This window comes from Bos grunniens, chromosome 5, assembly GCF_055505025.1.
Source record: "Bos grunniens cultivar Pamir isolate PY7600 chromosome 5, Bosgru_T2T1.0, whole genome shotgun sequence".
Lineage (NCBI taxonomy): Eukaryota > Metazoa > Chordata > Mammalia > Artiodactyla > Bovidae > Bos > Bos grunniens.
Window position 1 is genome coordinate 90,075,047 of NC_141169.1, and position 24,977 is coordinate 90,100,023.

The following is a 24,977-nucleotide window of genomic DNA, read 5'->3' on the forward strand; positions in this document are numbered from 1 at the left end:
AACGACCTGGGAAATTCATACCAGATCTTTTACAGAATAGAAAAGAGGAAAAGGAGAAGGGCAGCCTCTGAGCTCCTGGACAGGACAGGGACACGATGACACCTATATGCATCTCCTGGCTACAATCTTTCTTCTGGTCCCCAGAGTAATGGCCTAGCACATGTGATGGAGCTTCTGTTCTACATCCTGATCTGTGCTGCAGCATCCCATTAGAACAGGTGCCCTGTTTTTAACTACATACAGCATGCTTGGCTGTCATCAGAACCCTCTGGAATTCCATGTGACTAGCCAGGACAGAACTATATCTAGCTATATAGTTAAGTGAGTGAAATCGCTCATCATGTCTGACTCTTTGCGACCCCATGGACTGGGGCCCACCAAGCTTCTCCATTCAGGCACAGTGCCACCTGCCCCCCCACCACTGCCTTAATGAATTTAAATCTTGTCCTTCTGTCTCTGAAGGTGAAACCCTCAGAAGATCAGAACCCCCAGAAACCAAGACTAATGTATGAAACAGAGAACAAATTTTAGCTTCTAGAACATAAGAGGCACTCAAAAGCTGCTTTGATTCACCTGGCTTTGGAATTGCTATATTTTTGTTTTGGGTCAGGAAGATACCCTGGAGGAGGAAATGGCAACCCATTCCAGTATTCTTGTCTGAAAAAGCCCAAGACAGAGGAGTCTGGCTGGGTATAGTCCATGGGGTGGAAAAAGTTGGGCATGACTGAATGACTAAACACACCTATTTTTGTTTTTGTGATTTTAGCCACTATTCTTTGCACTGGGACCTATTCTAGAAAAGAGTGGCTCAGGCTTGGCTCTTGTCCTTCTTCTGTTTCCATAAAGATACAGGTCATACATCACAGATAATTTCTTTTAATCTGATATTCTTTCCCTAATGCAATAGGTCCTTTTAACTGAAGTTTCTTCACTATCCAAATCCTCAGTGTAAACTTCAGAAAAGTGTGAACTGAATAGGAGTTAGATATGAAATATAAAACCTTCCACATCCTATTTAGTTGAGAATAGAGTTGAGAAAACCAGGTATCCTGCACCCCAGGAAGATGAATGACGTGGGAATTACCAATATAGAAAGCCGCGTTGTCCTGGCTAGCAAAATCATCAAGGTAGGCAATGCCTAGAGGCTGAATGGGAGTTTCTCCAAATCCACGAAGAAGGTTTCCCAGGAAGACATAAACCCACATGGAGGAGCTGGCATCAATTTGACATTCTTAAAAGGAAAGCAAACAAGAGGATTGAAATTCAATCACTATTGAAGTTAAACATTTATTCTGCATATCTACTAGTTGTCCTAAAGATGCATGAGAATGCAGAAGTGAAATCAGCAATAAATCGATTGATAGGAGTTCGAGCAAGATATTTTAGGTAGTGTAAATCCCTAGAAACTGACCAAGGAAATATATTGTTCTCCTTATTTCTTATTTTCTTTCTTTTTATTTCATATTTCTACTGAATTACTTGAATTCCTACACTTCAGTAACATACAATATCCAATCTGGGACAAAAATAGAAAAATTTGAACAAACGCTTTTCTTGCCTTATCTTTAAGCTTTCTATTTTGCAACAGAAATCACTTACAATTTTATTGGTGACCAAGGTTTATCTGAATTTCAAATTTTATATGGGTTATACTTCAAATTTTAGCAGCATTGTCTACAACTAAAATTGTTTTGATAGTGAACAGACATGTTAAGGGCTCACATTTCAGAAACAAATTCATATAAAACTTAAAAACCATACTTGGTGGTTCAGATAGTAAAGGATCTGCCTGCAATGCAATGCAGGAGACCCAGGTTCAATCCCTGAGTCTGGAAGATGCCCTGGTGTAGGGAATGGCTCTCCACTCCAGTATCCTTGCTTGGAGAATTTCATGCACAGTGGAGTCTGGAAGGCTACAGTCCATGGGGTTGCAAAGAGTCAGATATGACTGAGGGACTGACACTTCCATGCTTTAGTGGTATAACAATTCCAAAAAAAGAGAAGCTTCTGATGGAAATTCAAAGCTAAAAATGTTTAAATGTTTTCATAAAAGTCATGTCAATATGATCATGTGAAGTGGAATAATTACTTTCCATATTATAATTAAATACAGCTAAGGCAATGGCACCCCACTCCAGTACTCTTGCCTGGAAGATCCCATGGACGGAGGAGCCTGGTAGGCTGCAGTCCATGGGGTCGCTAAGAGTCGGACACGACTGAGCGACTTCACTTTCACTTTTCACTTTCATGCACTGGAGAAGGAAATGGCAACCCACTCCAGTGTTCTTGCCTGGGGAATCCCAGGGACGGGGGAGCCTGGTGGGCTGCCGTCTATGGGGTTGCACAGAGTCGGACAGGACTGAAGCGACTTAGCAGCAGGTGACTTTAACAAAAGTGACAATATTAACTACCTCCAACAATCACCACTTCTGGAAGCTCCCTTTCTGGCAAGCACTGAGTTAAGTGGTTTGCAGACATTTTCAAATCGAATTATCCTAAGAAACTTGTGAGGTAGGAGATACTTTCTCTTCTAGTAATTTTTGAAAGTGAAGTGTGTGTTATTAAGAACTGGGAATGCTTTTGTCTGGATGACCAGACTTTGTGACAGAAAAGATTACTGTGCAATCATGTGACGTTTAGTTCTGATTTTGCCTCTCCTAGAAATGTAGCCAAGTGACCAGGAATATTTCACTTAACTTCTCTGGATTTTTATTTCATTCCCCAAGATACAAAGGGACTCCTTTTTCAAGATTGAGTCCAGTGTCAATTTCAACCCTGACTTTGGGGTATTCTGCTATTGCTGATACAGTGGCCACAAGTCACATGTGGCCCCTGGAATTTATTAATTAAAATTACATGAAATTAAAAATTCAATTCCTCAGTCTCACTGGCTATAAGTACTCAATAGTCACATGGGGCTAATAGCTACTATGTGTGTGTATGTGTTGGTCACTCAGTTGTGTCCAACTCTTTGCAACCCGATGAGCTGTAGCCTGTCAGGCTCCTCTGTCCATGGGATTCTCCAGGCAACAATACTGGAGTGGGTAGCCATGCCCTCCTCTGGGGGATCTTGCTGACCCAGGGATCGAACCTGGGTCTCCTGCAGTGCAGGCAGATTCTTTACTGTCTGAGCCACCAGTGGACACTATAGATATAGAACATTCCCATCATTACTGAAGTTCTGGTAGACAGTTCTGCTCTAAAATATTTGGAGGAAATGGGGTTTGCATGCAAAGCATTTTTGAGATGAGTCCTCTGTTTACCCCACTAACCCCTTTAGGGTTATATCTATGACTTTAAGTGAACAGGATTTCATTTAAAGGAAAGAAAATCATTGATTTATGAGTCTTATATTCTGTACCTTCCTAATAATTTGTATCTTTACGTTAAAAAACTTCATCCCCAATCCCTAAACCCTACATTTCTCTTTTTAATATGAAAGGTTTAAAATTAGTTGTATTGTCATTTATGGGCTTCCAGGATGGCACAATGATAGAGAAACTGCTTGCCAATGCAGGTGACACAAGAGATGCGGGTTTGATTGCTTTTCAGGAAGATCCCCTGGAAAAGCAAATGGAAGACCACTCCAGTATTCTTGCCTGGAAAATTCCAAGGACAGAGGATCCTGGCTGACTACAGTCCATGAAGTCACAAAGAGTCAAAAACAATAGCACACAAACACACACGCATTGTCATTTATAACATGTCTCTCTCTTGATTGTCAAAACCAAACCCAAAATATCTTCAATGACTACATTATTTTACAGACCAAAGTCTAAATCCTTTACTCTGTCTCCTTGCTTCTTTGTGTGGATCTGAATTAAACTGAATTAAACATTTGTTGTTCAGTGGCTAAGTCATGTCTGACTCTGCAATCTTGTGGACTGCAGCATGCCAGGCTTCCCTTTCCTACATTATCTCCCAGAGTTTGCTCAAACTCATGTCCCCTGAGTCGGTGATGCCATCTTATCCTCTTTTGCCCCCTTCTTCTCTTGCCCTCAGTCTTTCCCAGCATTAAGTCTTTTCCAATGAGTCATTTCTTCTCATCAGGTGGGCAAAGTATTGGAGCTTCAGCTTCAGCATCAGTTCTTCCAGTGAACATTCAGGGTTGATATCTTTTAGAATTGACTGGTTTGATCACCTTGCTGTCCAATGGACTCTCAAGAGTCTTCTCCAGCACGAGAGTTCAAAAGCATTAATTATTTGGCATTTAGCCTGTTTTATGGTTCAAATGTCCATTATATTCTTAAATAAACAATCCCTCTGTTCTCATTCATTGATTTATATATGTTCTCCTGAATGTATCTATTGCCTTCTTTCATGCTTTCCTTTTCTTTCCTTTTCTTTCATGCCTTCTTTTCATACAGCAGGATAGGATAAACCTTTTACATGTATATGACCACCCCCATTTTTCTCCTCATATTTCAGTATTTCTTTTAATTCTGCTATCCTTGCTTTCATTCAGAGTCAGGCCTCTCTGAGTCTGACTCATTCAGAGTCAGGGTCATTGGCCAGGAAAAGGACATCTCAAAAGAAAGCATCAATGAGGATGTCAGGGGAGTGAAAAGGTTTCATGGTGTAGATTAAAGATTTAGATGGATAGCAAGTATATAAAAGAAGGGCTTCCACACTGCCTCTATAGAAGTGGACCGCAGCCTAGGAGTAGGAGAGAGATGAGGGTAGTGGAGAGGAAGGGTTGAGCCTATTGATACTGAAAGTCTGTGGGGAGAGAGGATTTGAGTGTCTACCAGTGCAGGATTCCAGAGACATGGCAACGACCTGTGGGTAGATTCATGGACTTGATGAATGAGGAAAACCGTGCTACATGGCCAGGTAGAGCCAGGGAGGTAGCAAGATCCCAAGGACAAAATACAGTATTGTTAAGCATCCTTGCCCCTGCCTCTTCATAGGGCTTCCAGTGCCTAGAATAACACAGAAGAGATGGTTCCCATGCTCCCAAGCATGGCCCACACATAGCCTTGCTGTGTAATGTGGGTCAGCCACGTGGAACTCTGGATATGCTAACAAAATTCCCCGAATCCTATCTTGTGTGGAAAGTAGAATTATTTTCACGTTTCCATGATGGTCACTTTTGTGTCAAAGGGAGCTGCTATGCTATAAAGGACATGAATGTGGACATAAGATGACCCCAAGATGACGTGCATGAACAAACACTGTGGCCAGAAGGATTTTAAATATTTAGGCTGACAGAGGACTGATAACATCAAGACCTCCCCTCCCACAATTTCCCCCTTTACCATTATGTAAGCTCCTTAGAATGTAAGCTACCCCTGGGAATGTGGGTAGAGATTAGGGACAAATTGACATCACGTATTTGCCATTTTGATGAAAAGGGGCTGAACACAAAAATTAAACTGTATTTGGGGAGAAAATAAATTTACTTTATATGAGATTTGTACATGTTAAACTTGTTTTACCTTGTTTCACAGTACACATTATTTAGAACTGCTGTAAACTTTCCCAGTCACCAGCAATTAATGCACCATCTTTCCATAATATTTGATTTTCTGAGTATTTTCTTAAGATCTCATCATATACTGCTTTTGTTTTTGTTGTTCAGTCACTAAGTTGTGTCTAATTTTTTGCGATGCTATGAATTGCAGCATACCAGTCTTCCCTGGCCTTCACTATCTCCCAGGGTTTGCTCAAACTCATGTCCATTGAGTTGATGGTGCCATCCAACCACCTTTCTCCTGCCCTCAATTTTTCCTTAGCATCAGGGTCTTTTCCAATGAGTTGACTCTTCACATCAGGGGGCCAAAGTATTGGAGCTTCAGCTTTATATTCTATGATTTTTTAAATGGCACTATAATATCTCAATTTAAGTAGTAAAGCTTTTGACAGCAAAAGTCATATACCATATGCTAAATCATCTATAGAGACTTTAAAAAGAACTTGTTTACTTAAGTAAAAAATAATCATCTTACCATTATTTATTTTGGATTGTGATTTTTCTGCAACTGGAATTGGTAACGAATTGTTTGAATCCAGGAGACATGGAGAGATGCTGAGAGTGGAATTGGAGACAGGAGAATACCTTTCATATTTGTAGCTGCATAAAAAGAACATTTGCTTAGCATCATACGAAAAATATTATAAATATACTACTTGACTCACTAGGACACCTGTTTGAATCTACAGCTCTCTCTGAATCTATATCACTAAATCAAACCAGCAGTTAACAGTACATTTTTCTGAAGAGACTGCTAGAATATCTGCTTCACATATATTACACTATATCAACTGCCCAGTGTCATGAAACACAATAAAATAATAATTTAGAGAGGCTCATTTTAATATAAAATAATAACTATAAATCACCTACTCTGTTGGTGAAAAAATACCAAACATTCCATAACATCATGCTTATCTCTGAAAACAATAATTTAACAATTATGTCTATTGATACACTGTACTTGGAGTTGTAAATTTAGTAGAACACCTGAATGTTGATTCTAGAGAACTGAGAATGATACTTGGGCTTTTTGAACCCCTTATCCAGACAGTATCCTATTCTCCATTTTATTAATCTGGCTCTAAGTTATTTCTAATGTTCTCTGTTTATAAGGTTACTGTGGCAGCTGGATTGAGGAGCCAATGCCAGATGGTAGGACTGTGATCATTCCATCTACAGCTCCTCAGCACCATTGTTGCTTTTGTTCAGTTGCTAAGTTGTGTCCAACTCTTTGCAATCCCATGGACTGTAGCATGCTATGCTTTCCTATCCTTCACTGTCTCCTGGAGTTTGCTCAACTTCATGTCCATTGACTCAGTGATGCTATCTGACCATCTCATCCTCTACCACCCTCTCCTCCTTTGCCTTCAAACTTTCCCAGCATCAGAGTCTTTTCCAGTGAGTCAGCTCTTCTCATTAGATGGACAAAGTACTGGAGCTTCAACTTCAGCATCAGTCCTTCCAGTGAATATCCAGGGTTGATTTCCTTTAGGATTGACTGGTTTGATCTTCTTACAGTCCAAGGGACTCTCAAGAGTCTTCTCCAGCACCACAATTCAGAAGCATCAATTCCTCGGCGCTCAGCCTTCCTTGTGGTCCAACTCTTACATCCATACATGACTACAGAAAAGGCCCATAGCTTTGACTATATGGGCCTTTGTTGGCAAAGTGATGTCTCTGCTTTTTCATATGCTATCTAGGTTTGTCATAGCACCATACTCCTTCTCAGATCACCCTTCAGAAGTCAATTTTTCTGCTCCACAAGCACCGTTGAGGGCAAAGGTAACTTATGAAAGGAATCACATCACCTTGATTCTCATTTTGTTCAGGCATTATGTGACTAAAGGCTAATCATCATAGTAATGTTTAAAATAATAATAGTTTAAAGCTATTTAACACAATAAGGTCAAGATGTATTGACTTGTTAACATATTCAGATTGGTAAATGGCTTAGCTTATATCAGGGCTTCCCTGGTGGTTCAGATGGTAAAGAATCCATCTGCAATGCGGGAGACCTTGGTTCGATCCCTGGGTTTGGAAAATCTGCTAGAGGCGGGCGTGGCAATCCACTCCAGTATTCTTGCCTGGAGAATCCCGTGGACAGAGAAGCCTGGTGGGCTACAGTCCATGGGGTCACAAAAAGTTGGATATGACTGAGTGACTAAGCATACAGCGCATATCAGTGGTGCATAACCTACACGTCAATGGGTCTATGAATCCCATTGGAAAAATAAAAATATTTTTGTATATATGTATTTAAGGGAAGAGGTTCATAGTATCAAATGAATCCTTGACCAAAATAGGTTTCCTAAGTTACAAAGATAAGTAACATCTGAGGTGTTGGGTGTATGGATGTTCCTGTGCACTTCTTTTAAGTTCTTTTTTATATGTCTGAATATTTTTATAATAAACCTTAGAAAAATTAAAAAAAAAAGAACTACTTAATGAGAAAAAATTTTAAAGATTATTAGCTACAGAGGAGAAGATTTAGCATTAAAATCATGGTAAATATAATTTTCTTTCTTTAATAGAATTCCAGAGATACCAGGGATTATTATTGGGTTGACCAAAAGTTCATTTTAGATTTTCCGTGAGATGGTTATGGAAAAACCCTAGTGGACTTTTTGACTAACCCAATATAAAACCTAAATGCTCTTAAAATGACTATTAATAGCAATTAGGTAGTAATTTGAAAGTTTTTAGTCATTTGAGCTTTCTGTTTAATCTATCAGAAGGCAAGTGCTGCATCTAAAATTATTTAGATCGTGAATAAATAGAATTTTATGTAAGTGCCACTTTTGTCACTAAATACTATAATGCCAACCTTTTCAAATTTCAGTTTTCTTAGTTATAAGATGGGGGCTATAGATGTGGTCTGTGCTTATTTAGGCTCTATTGTATAAGGAAACAAAGAAGTGTTTGAACAGGGGGCCAGTGGTATTCAGTTCAGTACAGTTCAGTCACTCAGTTGTGTCCAACTCATTGCGACCCCATGAAACACAGCACGCCAGGCCTCCCTGTACATCACTAACTCCCAGAGTTTACCCAAACTCATGTCCATTGAGTCGGTGATGCCACCTAACCATCTCATCCTCTGTTGTCCCCTTCTCCTCCTGCCTTCAATCTTTCACAACATCAGAGTCTTTCAAATGAGTCAGGTCTTCGCATCAGGTGGCCAAAATACTGAAGTTTCAGCTTTAACATCAGTCCTTCCAATGAACACCCAGGACTGATTTCCCCTAGGATGGACTATTTGGATCTCCTTGCAGTCCAAGGGACTCTCAAGAGTCTTCTCCAATACCACAGTTCAAAAGCATCAATTCTTCTGTGCTCAGCCCTCTTTATAGTCCAACTCTCACATCCATACATGACTACTGAAAAACCATAGCTTTGACTGTATGGGTCTTTGTTGGCAAAATGATGGCTCTGCTTTTTAATACGCTGTCTAGGTTGGTCATAACTTTCCTTCCAAGGAGTAAGTGTCTTTTAATTTCATGACTGCAGTCACCATCTGCAGTGATTTTGGAGCCCAGAAAAATAAAGTCAGCCACTGTTTCCACTGTTTCCCCATCTATTTGCCATGAAGTGATGGGACCGGATCTAACATTCAGAAAACTAAGATGCCATGATCTTAGTTTTCTGAATGTTGAACTTTAAGTCAATTTTTGACTCTCCTCTTTCACTTTCATCAAGAAGCTCTTTAGTTCTTCACTTTCTGCCATAAGGGTGGTGTCATCTGCATATCTTTGGTTATTGATATTTCTCCCAGCAATCTTAATTTCAGCTTGTGCTTCCTCCATCCCAGAGTTTCTCATGATGTACTCTGCATATAAGTTAAATAAGCAGGATGACAATATACAGCCTTGATGTACTCCTTTTCCTATTTGGAACCAGTCTGTTGTTCCATGTCCAGTTCTAACTGTTGTTTCCTACCTGCATACAGGTTTAAAATCTTTTAAATCTGGGATTTTAGTTCTGTCCTAGCTTCAACCCCCACTGACACGCTCTTGATTCCGATTCATGAAGTTGCAGAGTGGCTCCTAAATAGTCCCTTTGCTCTCACATTGGCCCCACCAAAGTTATTTTCCTGAGCAGTAGGCACTAGATCTTTAAAAAATATGTCAGATTGTGTCATTCTGCTCAAATCTCTCGCCTGGCTTCTCATCCCATTCTGAGAAGGTATGGTCCTTGCAATAATTGATGACTTACTACCTGTGTCGTGAGGTCTGTAGAGGTGTAGCCCCAGCTGAATTTCAACCACTCACCCAGAGCTAATGACTCAGAATCTACATTTTACCAAGAGCTTCAGGCAATTTAAATGTCCGTCACGGTTTGAGAATCAACTTGAAGTCTCCTTCTATACCACCCACCCCCCCACCACTACTCCACTTTCCTCTTGCTCATCCCTGTAGCAAACATCATGCCTGACTCCATCCTCCTGCTATAGAAACATTCACTGTTCATCTAGCCTGGAATCTTCTTCCCCAGATGTCTGTGTGGCACTCATCTCTTTCAGCCTTTCTGAAAAGTCATCATCTTGGTAAATCATCCCCTGACAACGCTGCTTTAAACTGCAACCCCTCACATACTCTTATGTGTCTTCCCTGGGTTATTTTTCTCTATGGCACTTAACATTTCCAGCATATGTCATTATTTATCTGTCTGTTTACTCTCTATCTCTTTCTAAATAGATCCATGACAGCAGAGGTTTTTGTTGCTACTCTATTCCTGTTACCTGGAACAGTGATCAATATATATTTATCAAATTCATGAGTCAGATAAGCTAACACACATAAAACTGAACATAGTCTGTTGGGAGTAGGCCCTTAATAATTGATATCTATAATTAATATTATGTTTTATTGCCATCAAGGGAATTTCTGCAAAGCAGAGTATAGTCATCATTGAAGGAACAAAAATTAACATTTTGAGCAAGTGTCCAATTTGACTAATGCTGTGAAAAGTTGAAAATAAATTATTATAATAATCCTCCATAGAAAGTAATGTTCATGAGGGAAAGAATTGTGTGTGTGTGTTTGGGGGGGGGTTGTTTTTGTTTTCTTTCTGATTTTTCTCCATTGTCTGTCATGGTACCATGTGAACCACCAGAAGAACCCACCAGGCAATTGGCAGACACTAAATAATAAATGAACAAATGTATCTTTCAACATATAAAGGTGGTTGATAAGAATCCATCTTTATTTTTTAAGCACGAGCCTGATTGGCTTCTTAGATATACTTCTCCTTCTGATTTTCTTGTATTAGTATATTTGTTATTAACTTGAAGTGACACTCAGCAGTGGCCACAGGACTGGAAAATGTCAGTTTTCATTCCAATCCCAAAAAAAGGCAATGCCAAAGAATGCTCAAACTACTGCACAATTGCACTCATCTCACACGCTAGTAAAGTAATGCTCAAAATTCTCCAAGCCAGGCTTCAGCAATATGTGAACCATGAACTTCCAGATTGTTCAACATGGTTTTAGAAAAGGCAGAGGAACCAGAGATCAAATTGCCAACATCCACTAGATCATCGAAAAAGCAAGAGAGTTCCAGAAAAACATCTATTTCTGCTTTATTGACTATGCCAAAGCCTTTGACTGTGTAGATCACAATAAACTGTGGAAAATTCTGAAAGAGATGGGAATACCAGACCACCTGACCTGCCTCCTGCGAAATCTGTATGCAGGTCAAGAAGCAACAATTAGGGCCAGACATGGAACAATGGACTGGTTCCAAATAGGAAAATGAGTACGTCAAGGCTGTATATTGTCACCCTGCTTATTTAACTTACATGCAGAGTACATCATGAGAAACGCTGGGCTGGAGGAAGCACAAGCTGAAATCAAGATTGCCGGGAGAAATATCAATAAACTCAGATATGCAGATGACACCACCCTTCTGGCAGAACGTGAAGAACTAAAGAGCCTCTTAATGAAAGTGAAAGAGGAGAGCAAAAAAGTTGGCTTAAAGTTCAACATTCAGAAAACTAAGATCATGGCATCTGGTCCCATCACTTCATGGCAAATAGATGGGGAAACAGTGGACACAGTGGCTGACTTTATTTTTCTGGGCTCCAAAATCACTGCAGATGGTGATTGCAGCCATGAAATTAAAAGACTCTTACTCCTTGGAAGGGAAGTTATGACCAAACTAGACAGCATATTAAAAAGCAGAGACATTACTTTGTCAACAAAGGTCCGTCTAGTCAAGGCTATGGTTTTTCCAGTAGTCATGTATGGATGTGAGAGTTGGACCATAAAGAAAGCTGAGTGCCGAAGAATTGATGCTTGAACTGTGGTGTTGGAGAAGACTCTTGAGAGTCCCTTGGACAGCAAGGAGATCCAACCAGTTCATCTTAAAGGAGATCAGTCCTGGGTGTTCATTGGAGGGACTGATGTTGAAGCTGAAACTTCAATACTTTGGCCACTTGATGTGAAGAGCTGACTCATTTGAAAAGACCCTGATGCTGGGAAAGATTGAGGGCAAGAGGAGAAGGGTACAACAGAGGATGAGATGGTTGGATGGCATCACCGACACAATGGACATGGGTTTGGGTAGACTCCTGGAGTTGGTGATGGACAGGGAGGCCTGGCGTGCTGCGTTTCATGGGGTCGCAAAGAGCTGGACACAACTGAGTGACTGAACTGAACTGAACTGAAGCGACACTATTCCTAATCTGAATGCAACACCTTTAAGATAAATCATTTCCATCTCTGGTTAAAACCAGGTGGCTTAATTATCTAAGGAGGATTGATAACAATACACAACAAGAATGACACAGCTGTTAGCTATGTTAGGAAACTTGGTAAGCATTTTACCTGTGTCATCTCACTGAATATCTTCAACAATATTACAAGCTAACTATTGTTTTATTACCTATAATATGTATTTTAAGGTGCATAAACTGAGGTCTAGGAAGGCTAGGTAATATGCCCAAGGTCACATTTCTTCTGAGCTACTGATGCCCTTCAGAATGAGTTAGGTCAAGGGTCAAGGATTTGTCTAGTTTCTGTAACTGCTTTCAAATGTTTTAATATTTTAGTGGGACTCTTTTTTTTCCCTCCTCTGAGCAAATTGCTGTATGGAGGCTCAATAACTAGAATAGATAACACAGAAATGGGTCAAGCAGGGGTTAGGGGGATTACAGACTATTTCCTCAGCCTTCTCCTTTGCCTCCTCCTTACCTACTGGCTGCATATAATACCTTTGTAGAATCTCAGTGACCTAAGGACATTTCTGCCCTGGGGAAAGAAGGTCAGATATGTGTCTAAAGAGTAAGCATAAATCTTGAAGCCATGCAAAGACAAAGGGATCACAGAAACCATCCAAATAGGTAGGAAAGATTCTACACAAAGGATTCTGTGAGCTGTCTTTATAGATCGGATATAGATGTCAAAATCAGACTACATTTATATAAGTGACCTGGGAATCCAAGAAAAAGTTTGGACCAGATCATTTGTGGGGTTCTCAGGTGACACTAGTGGTAAAGAACCTGCCTGCCAAGGCAGGAGATGTGAGACACAAGGGTTCAGTCCCTGGATCAGGAAGATCTCCTGGAGGAGGTCATGACAACCCACTCCAGTATTCTTGCCTAGAGAATCTCATGGGCAGAGGACCCTGGAAAGCTAGTCTGTAGAGTGACAAAGATTCAGACACAGCTGAAGGAACTTAGCACACACACAGATCATTTGTAAATCTCTCCAGCTTTGAAATGTCATGGTATGGTGGTCTAGAGTGGGCAGTCATCACAAATTTATCTGATACATAATTTCCTAAAATATTCTCTTGCTTTAAAACCTCTTGCTTGTCTCTTGGCTCATTAGGCAATGGGCAACCACAGAGAAGAGAGGCAATATGTATATGTATGAAGAAGATATCAGAATGCCTGTTTTAAGGATCCAGTTCTGTAAATTACAAGACACCTAAACTTGAGAAGGTCACCAGACTTTCTAGGTATGGTCCTTAGCTTTAAACTAAGAAAAAACGGATAAACTGTGCTCTCCTGCTTCATGGGTTGTCATGAAGATGAAATGATATGATGAAATCTTTGGAACTACTAAAGTTGTATGCAAGTACTAATAAAATTACTAACAAAAGTATCAACAGGACACTTCAGGTTTACAGAATACAAACACTCCACTTCTGTTGAGAAAGTTCTGTGAGATAATATTTGAATATTGAGTAATTATTTCAGTTGGTAATGTATCCCTCAGTCAATGATCTACCAGTCAATTTTACCATGATCCAGCATATTGTCTGTAGCATTCATTTATTACCCATTCAACACTCATTTGACGCTTATTACTTTTTCTTTACTTAGAACTTTGCCTCCACAGCTGTATTAAATCATTTGAATGAAGGCATGTTTGTGAAAATTTCCCTTAAATAATGTTGACATCCATACACAGTGGTATATTGAAAGACATTTTTTTACAGTTTATTAAATCATAAGTAAAATTGTAAGCATTTTGAAATTTTGCCCAAAGTTCATGTAATAAAATAAGATGTAAATTATCATGGTTATCATATACAAACTATCATGGTTATTGTAATGGCCAGGAATTATTTTCTCAGATTTAAATAATTAATTGTATTCATTAAAAGAGAGACAATACAGTTGTTGGTTAACGCAAGAAAAAGATGTTTGCATTAGACTTACTGCTCCATGAAGAACTGAGGCATTGCAATGAGCAATGTTCCAACTCCCATGATCAGGCACCCAGCTCCGATTATTTTTGGCCTGTGAAGCTTGGCTCCAAAGTAGCTAACAAATGCTATAACTAAGAGATTCCCTTTGGGGAAAAGAATAAAATGTTCATAAATTAGAGAACTTAGAAAGTCATCAGCGTAACCAAAGGACTATAACTGAATGAATGAATGTCTATGGCAAGTTGGGCAATGTTTGTTTTGACTAAACCATCTCCCACCATCTTCCCCATCATTTGTCTGTCTTTCCTTTAATCTGAGATGACTGTTGAAACAATCCTGAGATTCATTACTTGACATGATTGAAGAATACTTTAATAACTAACCATGCCGCCGCTGCTGCTGCTAAGTCGCTTCAGTCGTGTCTGACTCTGTGCAACCCCATAGACGGCGGCCCACCAGGCTACCCCATCCCTGGGATTCTCCAGGCAAGAACACTGGAGTGGGTTGCCATTGCCTTCTCCAAATAACTAACCATAGAATACTTTAATAACTAGCCATTCTACCTTGTTTTCATCCACCTTAATTATTTGTCCTTTTAAAATGTTTTGTCATTAAATCAAATTGTAGAAGGCTTCCTATAGCTGCACTCTTAAATTTTCCTTGGTAATTTTGAAGTAAACTTTATGACTCTTTCTTCATTTGTTAACATTTTCTATTAAAACCTCTCTTGGTTTCCCATTGCTCTTGAAACATACATCATATAGTCTTGCTTTAGCTGATATTCCCCAAAGAAAAAATAAACACAATCATTTCACTTTAAATGAAATAAAATTATGAAATGCTCAGTTGTGTCCAACTCTTTCAGACTCCATGGACTGTAGCCCACCAGGCCCCTCTGTTTATCGAATTTTTCAGGCAAGAATCCTGAAGTGGGTTGCCATTTCCTATTCCAGGAGATCTTCCTGACCCAGGGATTAAGCCGGCACCTCTTGCATCTCCAACTTTGGCAGACAGATTCTTTACCACTACACAACCTGGGAAGCCTTCTTGCTTACATACTTTTTACAAAAATAAAAGGTTCAAAATAGAAATAAAAAATTATTCCACATAGCTTCATAAATACATCAGTTATATTTATATAATTATCTCAATGTATGCTCAGAATACAAATTTTATGAAATAGTCTCTGTAAGATATAACCATCTCTTTTAAAAAATAAAGAATAAAGTTTTTTGAAGGTAGGACTTAAGGCTTTCTAAAATATCTCCAGTGAAGTAGTTGATGATGGTGATTAACTGATTAAACATGCTTTAGGCAAGATTTTCTCATGCCTTGCTGTGTACAAAAATTACTGGAAAGGAGTGGCAAGGTAAATATTCACAGAAACATTAAAATGCAGAATCTTGGCTGCTCTCAACAGTTTCTGATTTCATGGAGGGGGAGGGGATGCAGGCCAAGAAATCTGCATTTTTAATATTCATTCAAATGTGTTGATGGGGATAATTCCTGGAACATGCTTTGATAAACATTGCTTAGGGTCTTAGATTTCAAGGGACTTTAATGTTTTAGCTATTTACATTTGGAGTATTTATTTTTTTAAGATTGTGGTGCTAGACAAAGTAAAACTTAGCATTTCTCTAGCAATTGATTGTGGAGTCTGTTGGGTGGCCTAGGTTTGAAGTTGTCGATGTTTTCAATTTTCCAGAATGAGTGAGTTTCCTCACATCTGTAAGCAATCATTTAATTTACTACTGTCTATTCACATTGCCAGCTTTAGTTAAGTGCAAAAACAGCAGCAATTTTTATCGTTTTGAGAATAATAATGATAGTGAAAAAAGTAGCTTGCTCCTGGCTACAGTGGCTTCAGGCTTCTTCACCAGGAAGAACTGAGCTCTTTCTAGGTTTCATATAAAAAAAGCTTAATTCTGTATGAAATCTCTTATTTAATATTTAAGTATTCAGTAGAAGAAATGTTGTAATATATATATATATAGATAATTATGTCTGTAATTTTGCTAATGTGTCACAGTAAATAAACAAAACTAAATCAAAACCTTTTAGTTTATAGGTAATCTGCCCCCCATCACTGCCATTACCTCTTTCCCAAATTCCCATATCACCAATACGTCACAATAAAGGACTCATGTTTACAGGCTGTTTCTGTGTTACATAAGTGGGTGTCCCAGACACTACAAAATACCATTTGAACTTCTGTAATATCTGCAGGTTTTGCTTCCTTTATTTAGTAACCTTTCTGAGTTCTCACAAGATAGACTTAGAAAATAAATGGTAATGTATAATCTTTAAAAACTCAAATTGGATATCAGAATTCTTTCATATCTACCATTACTGACTTCTGAAAAAACAACAGGTCCAGAGAGGTTTACAAATATGTTTTTATCAAATTTTCGAGCGCTAGATTTTCCCGCTTTCTCTCTTCCTCTCTTTCCCCAAACACAGTACTTCAAATAATAGAAAAGAAAGCTACCCAACTCATGCCTGTAAGACTAATACAACCTTGTAATCCAAACTAGGAAGCAACAGTTAGAACTGAACATGGAACAACAGACTGGTTCCAAATAGGAAAAGGAGTATGTCAAGGCTGTATATTGTCACCCTGCTTATTTAACTTATATGCAGAGTACATCATGAGAAACGCTGGGCTGGAGGAAGCACAGGCTGGAATCAAGATTGCCGGGAGAAATATCAATAACCTCAGATATGCAGACGACACCACCCTTATGGCAGAACGTGAAGAAGAACTAAAGGGTCTCTTGATGAAAGTGAAACAGGAGAGTGAAAAAGTTGGCTTAAAGCTCAACATTCAGAAAACTAAGATCATGGCATCTGGTCCCATCACTTCATGGGAAATAGATGGAGAAACAGGGGAAACAGTGTCAGACTTTATTTTTGGGGGTTCTAAAATCACTGCAGATGGTGATTGCAGCCATGAAATTATTGGAAGGAAAGTTATGACCAACCTAGATAACATATTCAAAAGCAGAGACATTACTTTGCCAACAAAGGTTTGTCTAGTCAAGGCTATGGTTTTTCCAGTGGTCATGTATGTATGTAAGAGTTGGACTGTGAAGAAAACTGAGCGCTGAAAAATTGATGCTTTTGAATTGTTGTGTTGGAGAAGACTCTTGAGAGTACCTTGCAAGGAGGGACCCACTGCAAGGAGGTCCAACCAGTCCATCCTAAAGGAGATCAGTCCTGGGTGTTCATTGGAAGGACTGATGATAAAGCTGAAACTCCAATACTTTGGCCACCTCATACGAAGAGTTGACTCACTGGAAAAGACTCTGATGCTGGGAGGGATTGGGGGCAGGAGGAGAAGGGGACGACAGAGGATGAAATGGCTGGATGGCATCACCGACTCGATGGACATGAGTCTGAGTGAACTCCGGGAGTTGGTGATAGACAGGGAGGCCTGGTGTACTGCGATTCATGGGGTTGCAAAGAGTTGGACATGACTGAGCAACTGAACTGAACTGAATTGAATTCAAACTAGATGAAGACAGTGAAAGAGACCAAATGCAGTTTATTCAAGGAGTGGAAGTGAGTGAAGTTGCTCAGTCGTGTCTGACTCTTTGCGATCCCATGGACTGTCACCTACCAGGCTCCTCCATCTATGGAATTTTCTAGGCAAGAGTACTGGAGTGGGTTGCCATTTCCTTCTCCAGGGGATCTTCCAGACCCAGGAATCTAACCCAGGTATCCTGCATTGCTGGCAGATGCTTTACCATCTGAGTCACAAGGGAAGCCCAGGAGTGGAAGGGTACCACCAAATAAGAAACAAATCTATTAATTAAAGCTGTATATAAAATAATGGAAGGAGAAAAATTCCATGGTTGTATTGTGCTCAGTCACTTCAGTCATGTCCAACTCTTTGTGACCCCCTGAATTGTAGCCCACCAGGCTCCTGCATCCATGGGATTCTCCAGGCAAAAATACTGGAGTGGGTTGCCATTTCCTATTCCAGGGGATCAGACATATAAAAGCACTTAATATAATTAACCATTTGTGATGAGAAAAATTTGGGCAAATTAGTTTTTAAAGTGTATCAAAACTGCACAGCTCGTAGATTGTTTAATGGTGAAATTTTAAAAGTATTTTCATTAAGGTAAGATGTAAGACAAGGAAGCCCATTGTCACTGCTTCTATTCAACATAGTACTGAGGCCAGTGCAATAACACAAGACAAGAAATAATATATCTAATAATGGGAAAGAATGATATAAAATTACCTTCTGTTTTAGACAATACAATTGTTCAGGAACCTCTACAGCATCTATAGACAATCAATTAAAATTAACAAATTCAACAAGATTGCTGTATACTTATAACACTAGACGTTAATACTCTTCCAGTACCCTAAGAATTACTAAATAAGAAATGTAACAAAAATTCTTTTCACAAGGGCAACATAAATTTTAAAAATGTAGGAACAAATATAGCAGAAAATAAGTAGTATATTTATAGTTTGTAAATATAATATTGAAAGCTATAAAAAGACTTAACCAAGTGGAGCTATATACCATGTTCTTGGATGAAAGACTCACTAACATAAAATGTCAGTTACCTGATTTGATATATAAATTCTATGTGATTTCAACCAAACCAAAATGGGATACTTCAGAATACTATTCTGAGTACAACCAAGAAAAAATTTTGATAGAAAAGTTGGAAATTTTCCTACCTAATTGCAGAGCTAGTTATAAAACTATAATCAAGAGGACAGTTTTGTATAGAGTTAGGGATCAACAGATATAAGTTTTTATGTGATAAAGAGTATATTTCAAATACCTGGGATAAGTATATATTGAATTAGTGATGACTGGACAAAGAGGTTGCTACCTGGCTTGGAATTTTTTAAAATTCTATTTTAAGAATGCCTCCTTTGATCCAGCATATAAGAAACTAGAAGAATCCTCTTCATCCTAACACTAAGTAAAAAGCTGAAAAATCAACAGATTTTCTTAGATCTGTCAGAGAGGTGGGATCATAGGGTAAGCTGCTACCCTCATAATTGGAGAGACCAACAGGCAAATGCAAAGAATTGTGGCCAGCTGGAAAAGAAATCCACAACAATAAATCTCCCTGGGAACAAGTTCTATGGTAAGAAAAACCTGAACTCTACCTGACTAGAGGCTCAGCATTGACAATTCTGAGGGATGAAAATTCCAGAAGGATCCAGTGATTAAGGGCCCCCACACTTTTGTGAGCTTTACTTCAAGAGCTCAATTAGGTTTCACAGTGATATCAAATAATAAATTTTTTGTGCTTCCAGCATGGGGAGGGAAAAGGGAACCATTTGAAATATTCCAGGGCACTCTGTTTATTTATTTATATTTTTTAAGAAAGCCTGCTTTTAGAGGGAACTAGTAACCAGAGGAGACAGGGATCAAGACCATTCCCATAGAAAAGAAATGCAAAAAAGCAAAATGGCTGTCTGGGGAGGCCTTACAAATAGCTGTGAAAAGAAGAGAAGCGAAAAGCAAAGAAGAAAAGGAAAGATATAAACATCTGAATGCAGAGTTCCAAAGAATAGCAAGAAGAGATAAGAAAGCCTTCTTCAGCGATCAATGCAAAGAAATAGAGGAAAACAACAGAATGGGAAAGACTAGGGATCTCTTCAAGAAAATCAGAGATACCAAAGGAACATTTCATGCAAAGATGAGCTCGATAAAGGACAGAAATAGTATGGACCTAACAGAAGCAGAAGATATTAAGAAGAGGTGGCAAGAATACACAGAAGAACTGTACAAAAAAGATCTTCATGACCCAGATAATCACGATGGTGTGATCACTCATCTAGAGCCAGACACCCTGGAATGTGAAGTCAAGTGGGCCTTAGAAAGCATCACTACGAACAAAGCTAGTGGAGGTGATGGAATTCCAGTTGAGCTATTCCAAATCCTGAAAGATGATGCTGTGAAAGTGTTGCACTCAATATGCCAGCAAATTTGGAAAACTCAGCAGTGGCCACAGGTCTGGAAAAGGTCAGTTTTCATTCCAATCCCAAAGAAAGGCAATGCCAAAGAATGCTCAAACTACTACACAATTGCAGTCATCTCACACGCTAGTAAAGTAATGCTCAAAATTCTCCAAGCCAGGCTTCAGCAATATGTGAACCGTGAACTTCCAGATGTTCAAGCTGGTTTTAGAAAAGGCAGAGGAACCAGAGATCAAATTGCCAACATCCTCTGGATCATAAAAAAAGCAAGAGAGTTCCAGAAAAACATCTATTTCTGCTTTATTGACTATGCCAAAGCCTTTGACTGTGTGGATCACAATAAAATGTGGAAAATTCTTCAAGAGATGGGAATACCAGACCACCTGATCTGCCTCTTGAGAAATTTGTATGCAGTTCAGGAAGCAACAGTTAAAACTGGACATGGAACAACAGACTGGTTCCAAATAGGAAAAGGAGTTTGTCAAGGCTGTATATTGTCACCCTGTTTATTTAACTTATATGCAGAGTACATCATGAGAAACGCTGGACTGGAAGAAACACCAACTGGAATCAAGATTGCTGGGAGAAATATGAATAACCTCAGATATGCAGATGACACCACCCTTATGGCAGAAAGTGAAGAGGAACTCAAAAGCCTCTTGATGAAAGTGAAAGTGGAGAGTGAAAAAGTTGGCTTAAAGCTCAATATTCAGAAAACGAAGATCATGGCATCCGGTCCCCCCACTTCATGGGAAATAGATGGGGAAACAGTGGAAACAGTGTCAGACTTTATTTTTCTGGGCTCCAAAATCACTACAAATGGTGACTGCAGCCATGAAATTAAAAGGCGCTTACTCCTTGGAAGGAAAGTTATGACCAACCTAGATAGCATATTCAAAAGCAGAGACATTACTTTGCCAACAAAGGTCCGTCTAGTCAAGGCTATGGTTTTTCCTGTGGTCATGTATGGATGTGAGAGTTGGACTGTGAAGAAGGCTGAGCACTGAAGAATTGATGCCTTTGAACTGTGGTGTTGGAGATGACTCTTGAGAGTCCCTTGGACTGCAAGGAGATCCAACCAGTCCATTCTGAAGGAGATCAGCCCTGGGATTTCTTTGGAAGGAATGATGCTAAAGCTGAAACTCCAGTATTTTGGCCACCTCATGCGAAGAGTTGACTCATTGGAAAAGACTCTGATGCTGGGAGGGATTGGGGGCAGGAGGAGAAGGGGACAACAGAGGATGAGATGTTTGGATGGCATCACTGACTCAATGGATGTGAGTCTGAGTGAACTCTGGGAGTTGGTGATGGACAGGGAGGCCTGGCCTGCTGTGATTCATGGGGTCGCAAAGAGTCGGACATGACTGAGGGACTGATCTGATCTGATCTGATCTGAGTAACCAGAGTCTAACCTGCTGGGGCATTATCAGAGCCCAGCTGACCTGGGCGAAGGGAGATACCCAACTCCAGCCATTCTAGCTATCCTGTCCCACCAATGAGGGGTTGGGGGACTGAAAAGCACACCTGAAGTTCACGGTCCAGAGGCACAGACTCACTAAGAGCCTAAGACCCATAGGACCATAGAATGCTTTCTCTCCCTCACATATTACCATCACATTACTAAAGGCCTATTTATAGCAGTTCCTTTCATCCAGTACATCTTTTCTGGCTATGAAGGAAAAAAAAAAGGACATACTGAAATTAAAAAGAAAAACTTTTGAAAGAGACAGAGAGAGCATCAGAATCAGACATGGCAGAGATTTCAGAGTTGGTAGACTAGAAATGTAAGACAACTATAATTAAGATGCCAAGATCTTTAATGGAAAAAGTAAACAGCTTGCAAGAACAAATGGGCAATGTAAATCAGAGAGATGTAAATTCTGAGAAAGATCCATAAACAAAAATTTTAGAGAACAGAAACACAGTAATGGAAGTAAAGAATATCTTTGATTATCTTGTTGGAGATAGTTGAGGAAATAATCTCTGACTTGAAGATATTTTAGTAGAAAACACCAAAACAGAAAAGTGAAGGGCAAAAGACTGAAAAAAAATTCCAGAATATCCAAGGATGTGGAGCTATAGAAGATGTAACATACAGGTAATGGAAATTCTAGAAAGAGAAGAAAGAGACAAAGGAATAGAAGAAATATTTTTAAAAATAACAACTAAGAATTTCTATCAAATTAATGTCAGACACCAAACCACAGATCTAGAAAGCTATGAGAACAATGAGCAGGATAATTGCCAAAAACTATAAACCAGATATGTCATTTTCAAACTATAGAAAATCAAATATGACATAATTTCTTAGAAAAAGCCAACCTTACCTATAGGGGAGGAAAATAATTATATCTTACTTCTCCTCCAAAACCATGCAAATAGGAAAGGAGTATAGAAAGAATTTCAAAGTGTTGAGAGAAAAAAATCCACCAACCTAAAGTTCTGTACCCTGCAGTTATCCTTCAGAAGCAAAGAGAAAATACTATATCACACAAATATTGAGGAAATGGTTCTAGTAGACCTGCCTTGAATGAAATGTTAAAAGAAGTTCTTTAGAGAAAAAAGAATAATAAAGTTCAGAAACTCAGATCTCAGATAAAGAAAGGATGAGCTTCAGAGAAGACTTAAGTAAAGATGAGCTTCCCTCTTAGCTCAGTTGGTAAAGAATCTGCCTGCAATGCAGGGGTCCTGGGTTTGATTCCTGGGTCAGGAAGACCCCCTGGAGAAGAAAATGGCAACCCACTCCAGTATTCTTGCCTGGTGAATCCCATGGACAGAGGAGCCTGGCAGGCTACAGTCCATGGGGTTGCAAGAGTCAGACATGACTTAGTAACTAAAGAGAAAAAGAGATAAGTGCAGATAAATTTAAAACTTTTATTTTTCTTATTTGCAATAAGTCTAGCAGATAACAGTTCAAAATAATATCAAAATGTTTTCAGTGATGTATTCTTATGTATGCATGTTTTCTTATATATAACTGAAATAAAATGATTAATTACAGTGATACAAAGGATGAGAAGGAAGAATTCAAATCGAAAGATATAATCTACCAAAACTCACATAGAAAGAAACAGATAATCTGAATACACCTATATCTATTAAAAAACCTGAACCAATAGTTAATATTCTACCAATACAGAAAGTACAATATCCAGATAGATTCACTGTGAACTTTTCCAAACAATTAATGAAGAAATTATACTAATTCTATACAACCTCTTTCAGAAGATAGAGAGGCGATACCTCCTAATTCTTTGAGGGTAACACTGCCCTAATACCAACACCAGAAAAGGCATTACAAGAAAAGAAAAGAAAACTAAAATGTCTCCTGAACATAGGAGCAAAAATCGTCAACAACATAATAGCAAATCAAATCCAACAATATATAGAAATAATTATACATTAAGACCAAGCAGGACTTATCCCAGGTATTCAGGGCTGTTTCAGCAATAGAAAATCAATTAATGTAATCCATCACATCAACAGGTTAAAGAAGAAAAATCACATGCTCATATCAATATGTGCAGAAAAAACATTTGGCAAAATTCTACAACCAATCATGATTAAAAAAAAAAAAAACCTACATGAACTTGAAAGATAGAGGAATGTCCTCAAGTTGATTTTTTAAAAAAACCACCAAAAAGCATAGCTAATATCATATTTAATGGTAAGAAATTCAAAGTTTTTCCACTAAGATCAGGCACGAGGCAAGCATGTGTCCTCTTAAATTGCTTTTCAATATTGTACAGGGAGTCCAACTAAATGCAATAGAACAAGAAAAGGAAGTAAAGGTATACAGATTTGAAAGGAAGAAATAAAACTGTCTTTCTTCCCATAGGACATGATCATCTCTGTAGAAAGTCTGAAAAAATTAACAAAAGAACTCCTGTAACTAATATGTGACTATAGAAGGGTTGTAGGATACAAAGTTAATACACAAAAGTCAATTATTCTCTAGTATGCCAGCAGTGAACAACTGGAGTTTAAAAACATATCATTTACATTAGCACCTCCTAAAATAAGTATAAATTTAACAAAATATGTACAAGATCTACATGAAAAGAACTATAAAACTCTGACTAAAGAAATCAACTAACTCAATACATGGAGAGAGATTATATCCCACATCCACAGATAGGAAGACTCAGTATTGTCAAGACATCAGTTCTTTCCTATTTGATCTATGTATTCAGTGCAATCTCAATCAAAACCACAGCAAGTTATTTGTGGATAGTGACAAACTGATTCTAAAGTTTACATGGAGAAGTAAAATACCTAGGCAGCCAGCAGTAAAATACCTAGAACAGTCAACAAAATATTGGAGAAAAAAATGTTGGACAGACACCACCCAATTTCAAGACATGCTATAAAGCCATAGTAATGAAGACAGTGTGACATTGGTGAAAGAAAAGACAAACAGATACATAGAACATAATAGACAGTCCAGAAAAGACCTACATGAATTGTAGTTAACTAGTCTTTGAGAAGGGAGCAAAGGCAACACAATAAAGCAAAGATAGTCTTCTCAATAAGTGGTTCTGGAAGAACTTGACCCACATGCAAAAAAAACCAACAAAAAATCCTGAATCTAGACACAAACTTTAGTTTTCACAAAAATAAACTCAAAATGGATTGCAGATCTAAATGTAAAATGTAAAACTCTAATACTTCTAGAATATAACGTAGAAAACCTAGATGACCCTGGGTGTAACTGTTAGCCACTCAGTTGTGTCCCACTCTTTGCGACCCCATGGACTGTAACTCATAAGGCTCCTGTGTCCATGGGATTTCCCATACAAGAATATCGGAATGGGTTGCCATTCCCTCCTCTAGGGGATGTTCCTGACCCAGGGATTGAATCTGGGTCTCCTGCATTGGTAGGCAGATTCTT

General features: G+C 38.8%; 1 protein-coding gene across 3 annotated transcripts in view; it reads right to left on the minus strand.

Annotated features, from left to right (window-relative positions):
* SLCO1C1 (solute carrier organic anion transporter family member 1C1) overlaps window positions 1-24,977 on the minus strand; it is an 82,089-nt gene that overhangs the window by 39,219 nt on the left and 17,893 nt on the right. For all 3 annotated transcript variants that reach the window (XM_086404058.1, XM_086404056.1, XM_086404057.1), the window contains 3 exons: window positions 14,139-14,271; window positions 5,949-6,073; window positions 1,085-1,231 (listed from right to left, as the gene is read on the minus strand). In XM_086404058.1, the coding sequence (XP_086260184.1) occupies window positions 1,085-1,231; window positions 5,949-6,073; window positions 14,139-14,271 (405 nt within the window). The remainder of the gene's footprint in view (window positions 1-1,084; window positions 1,232-5,948; window positions 6,074-14,138; window positions 14,272-24,977) is intronic.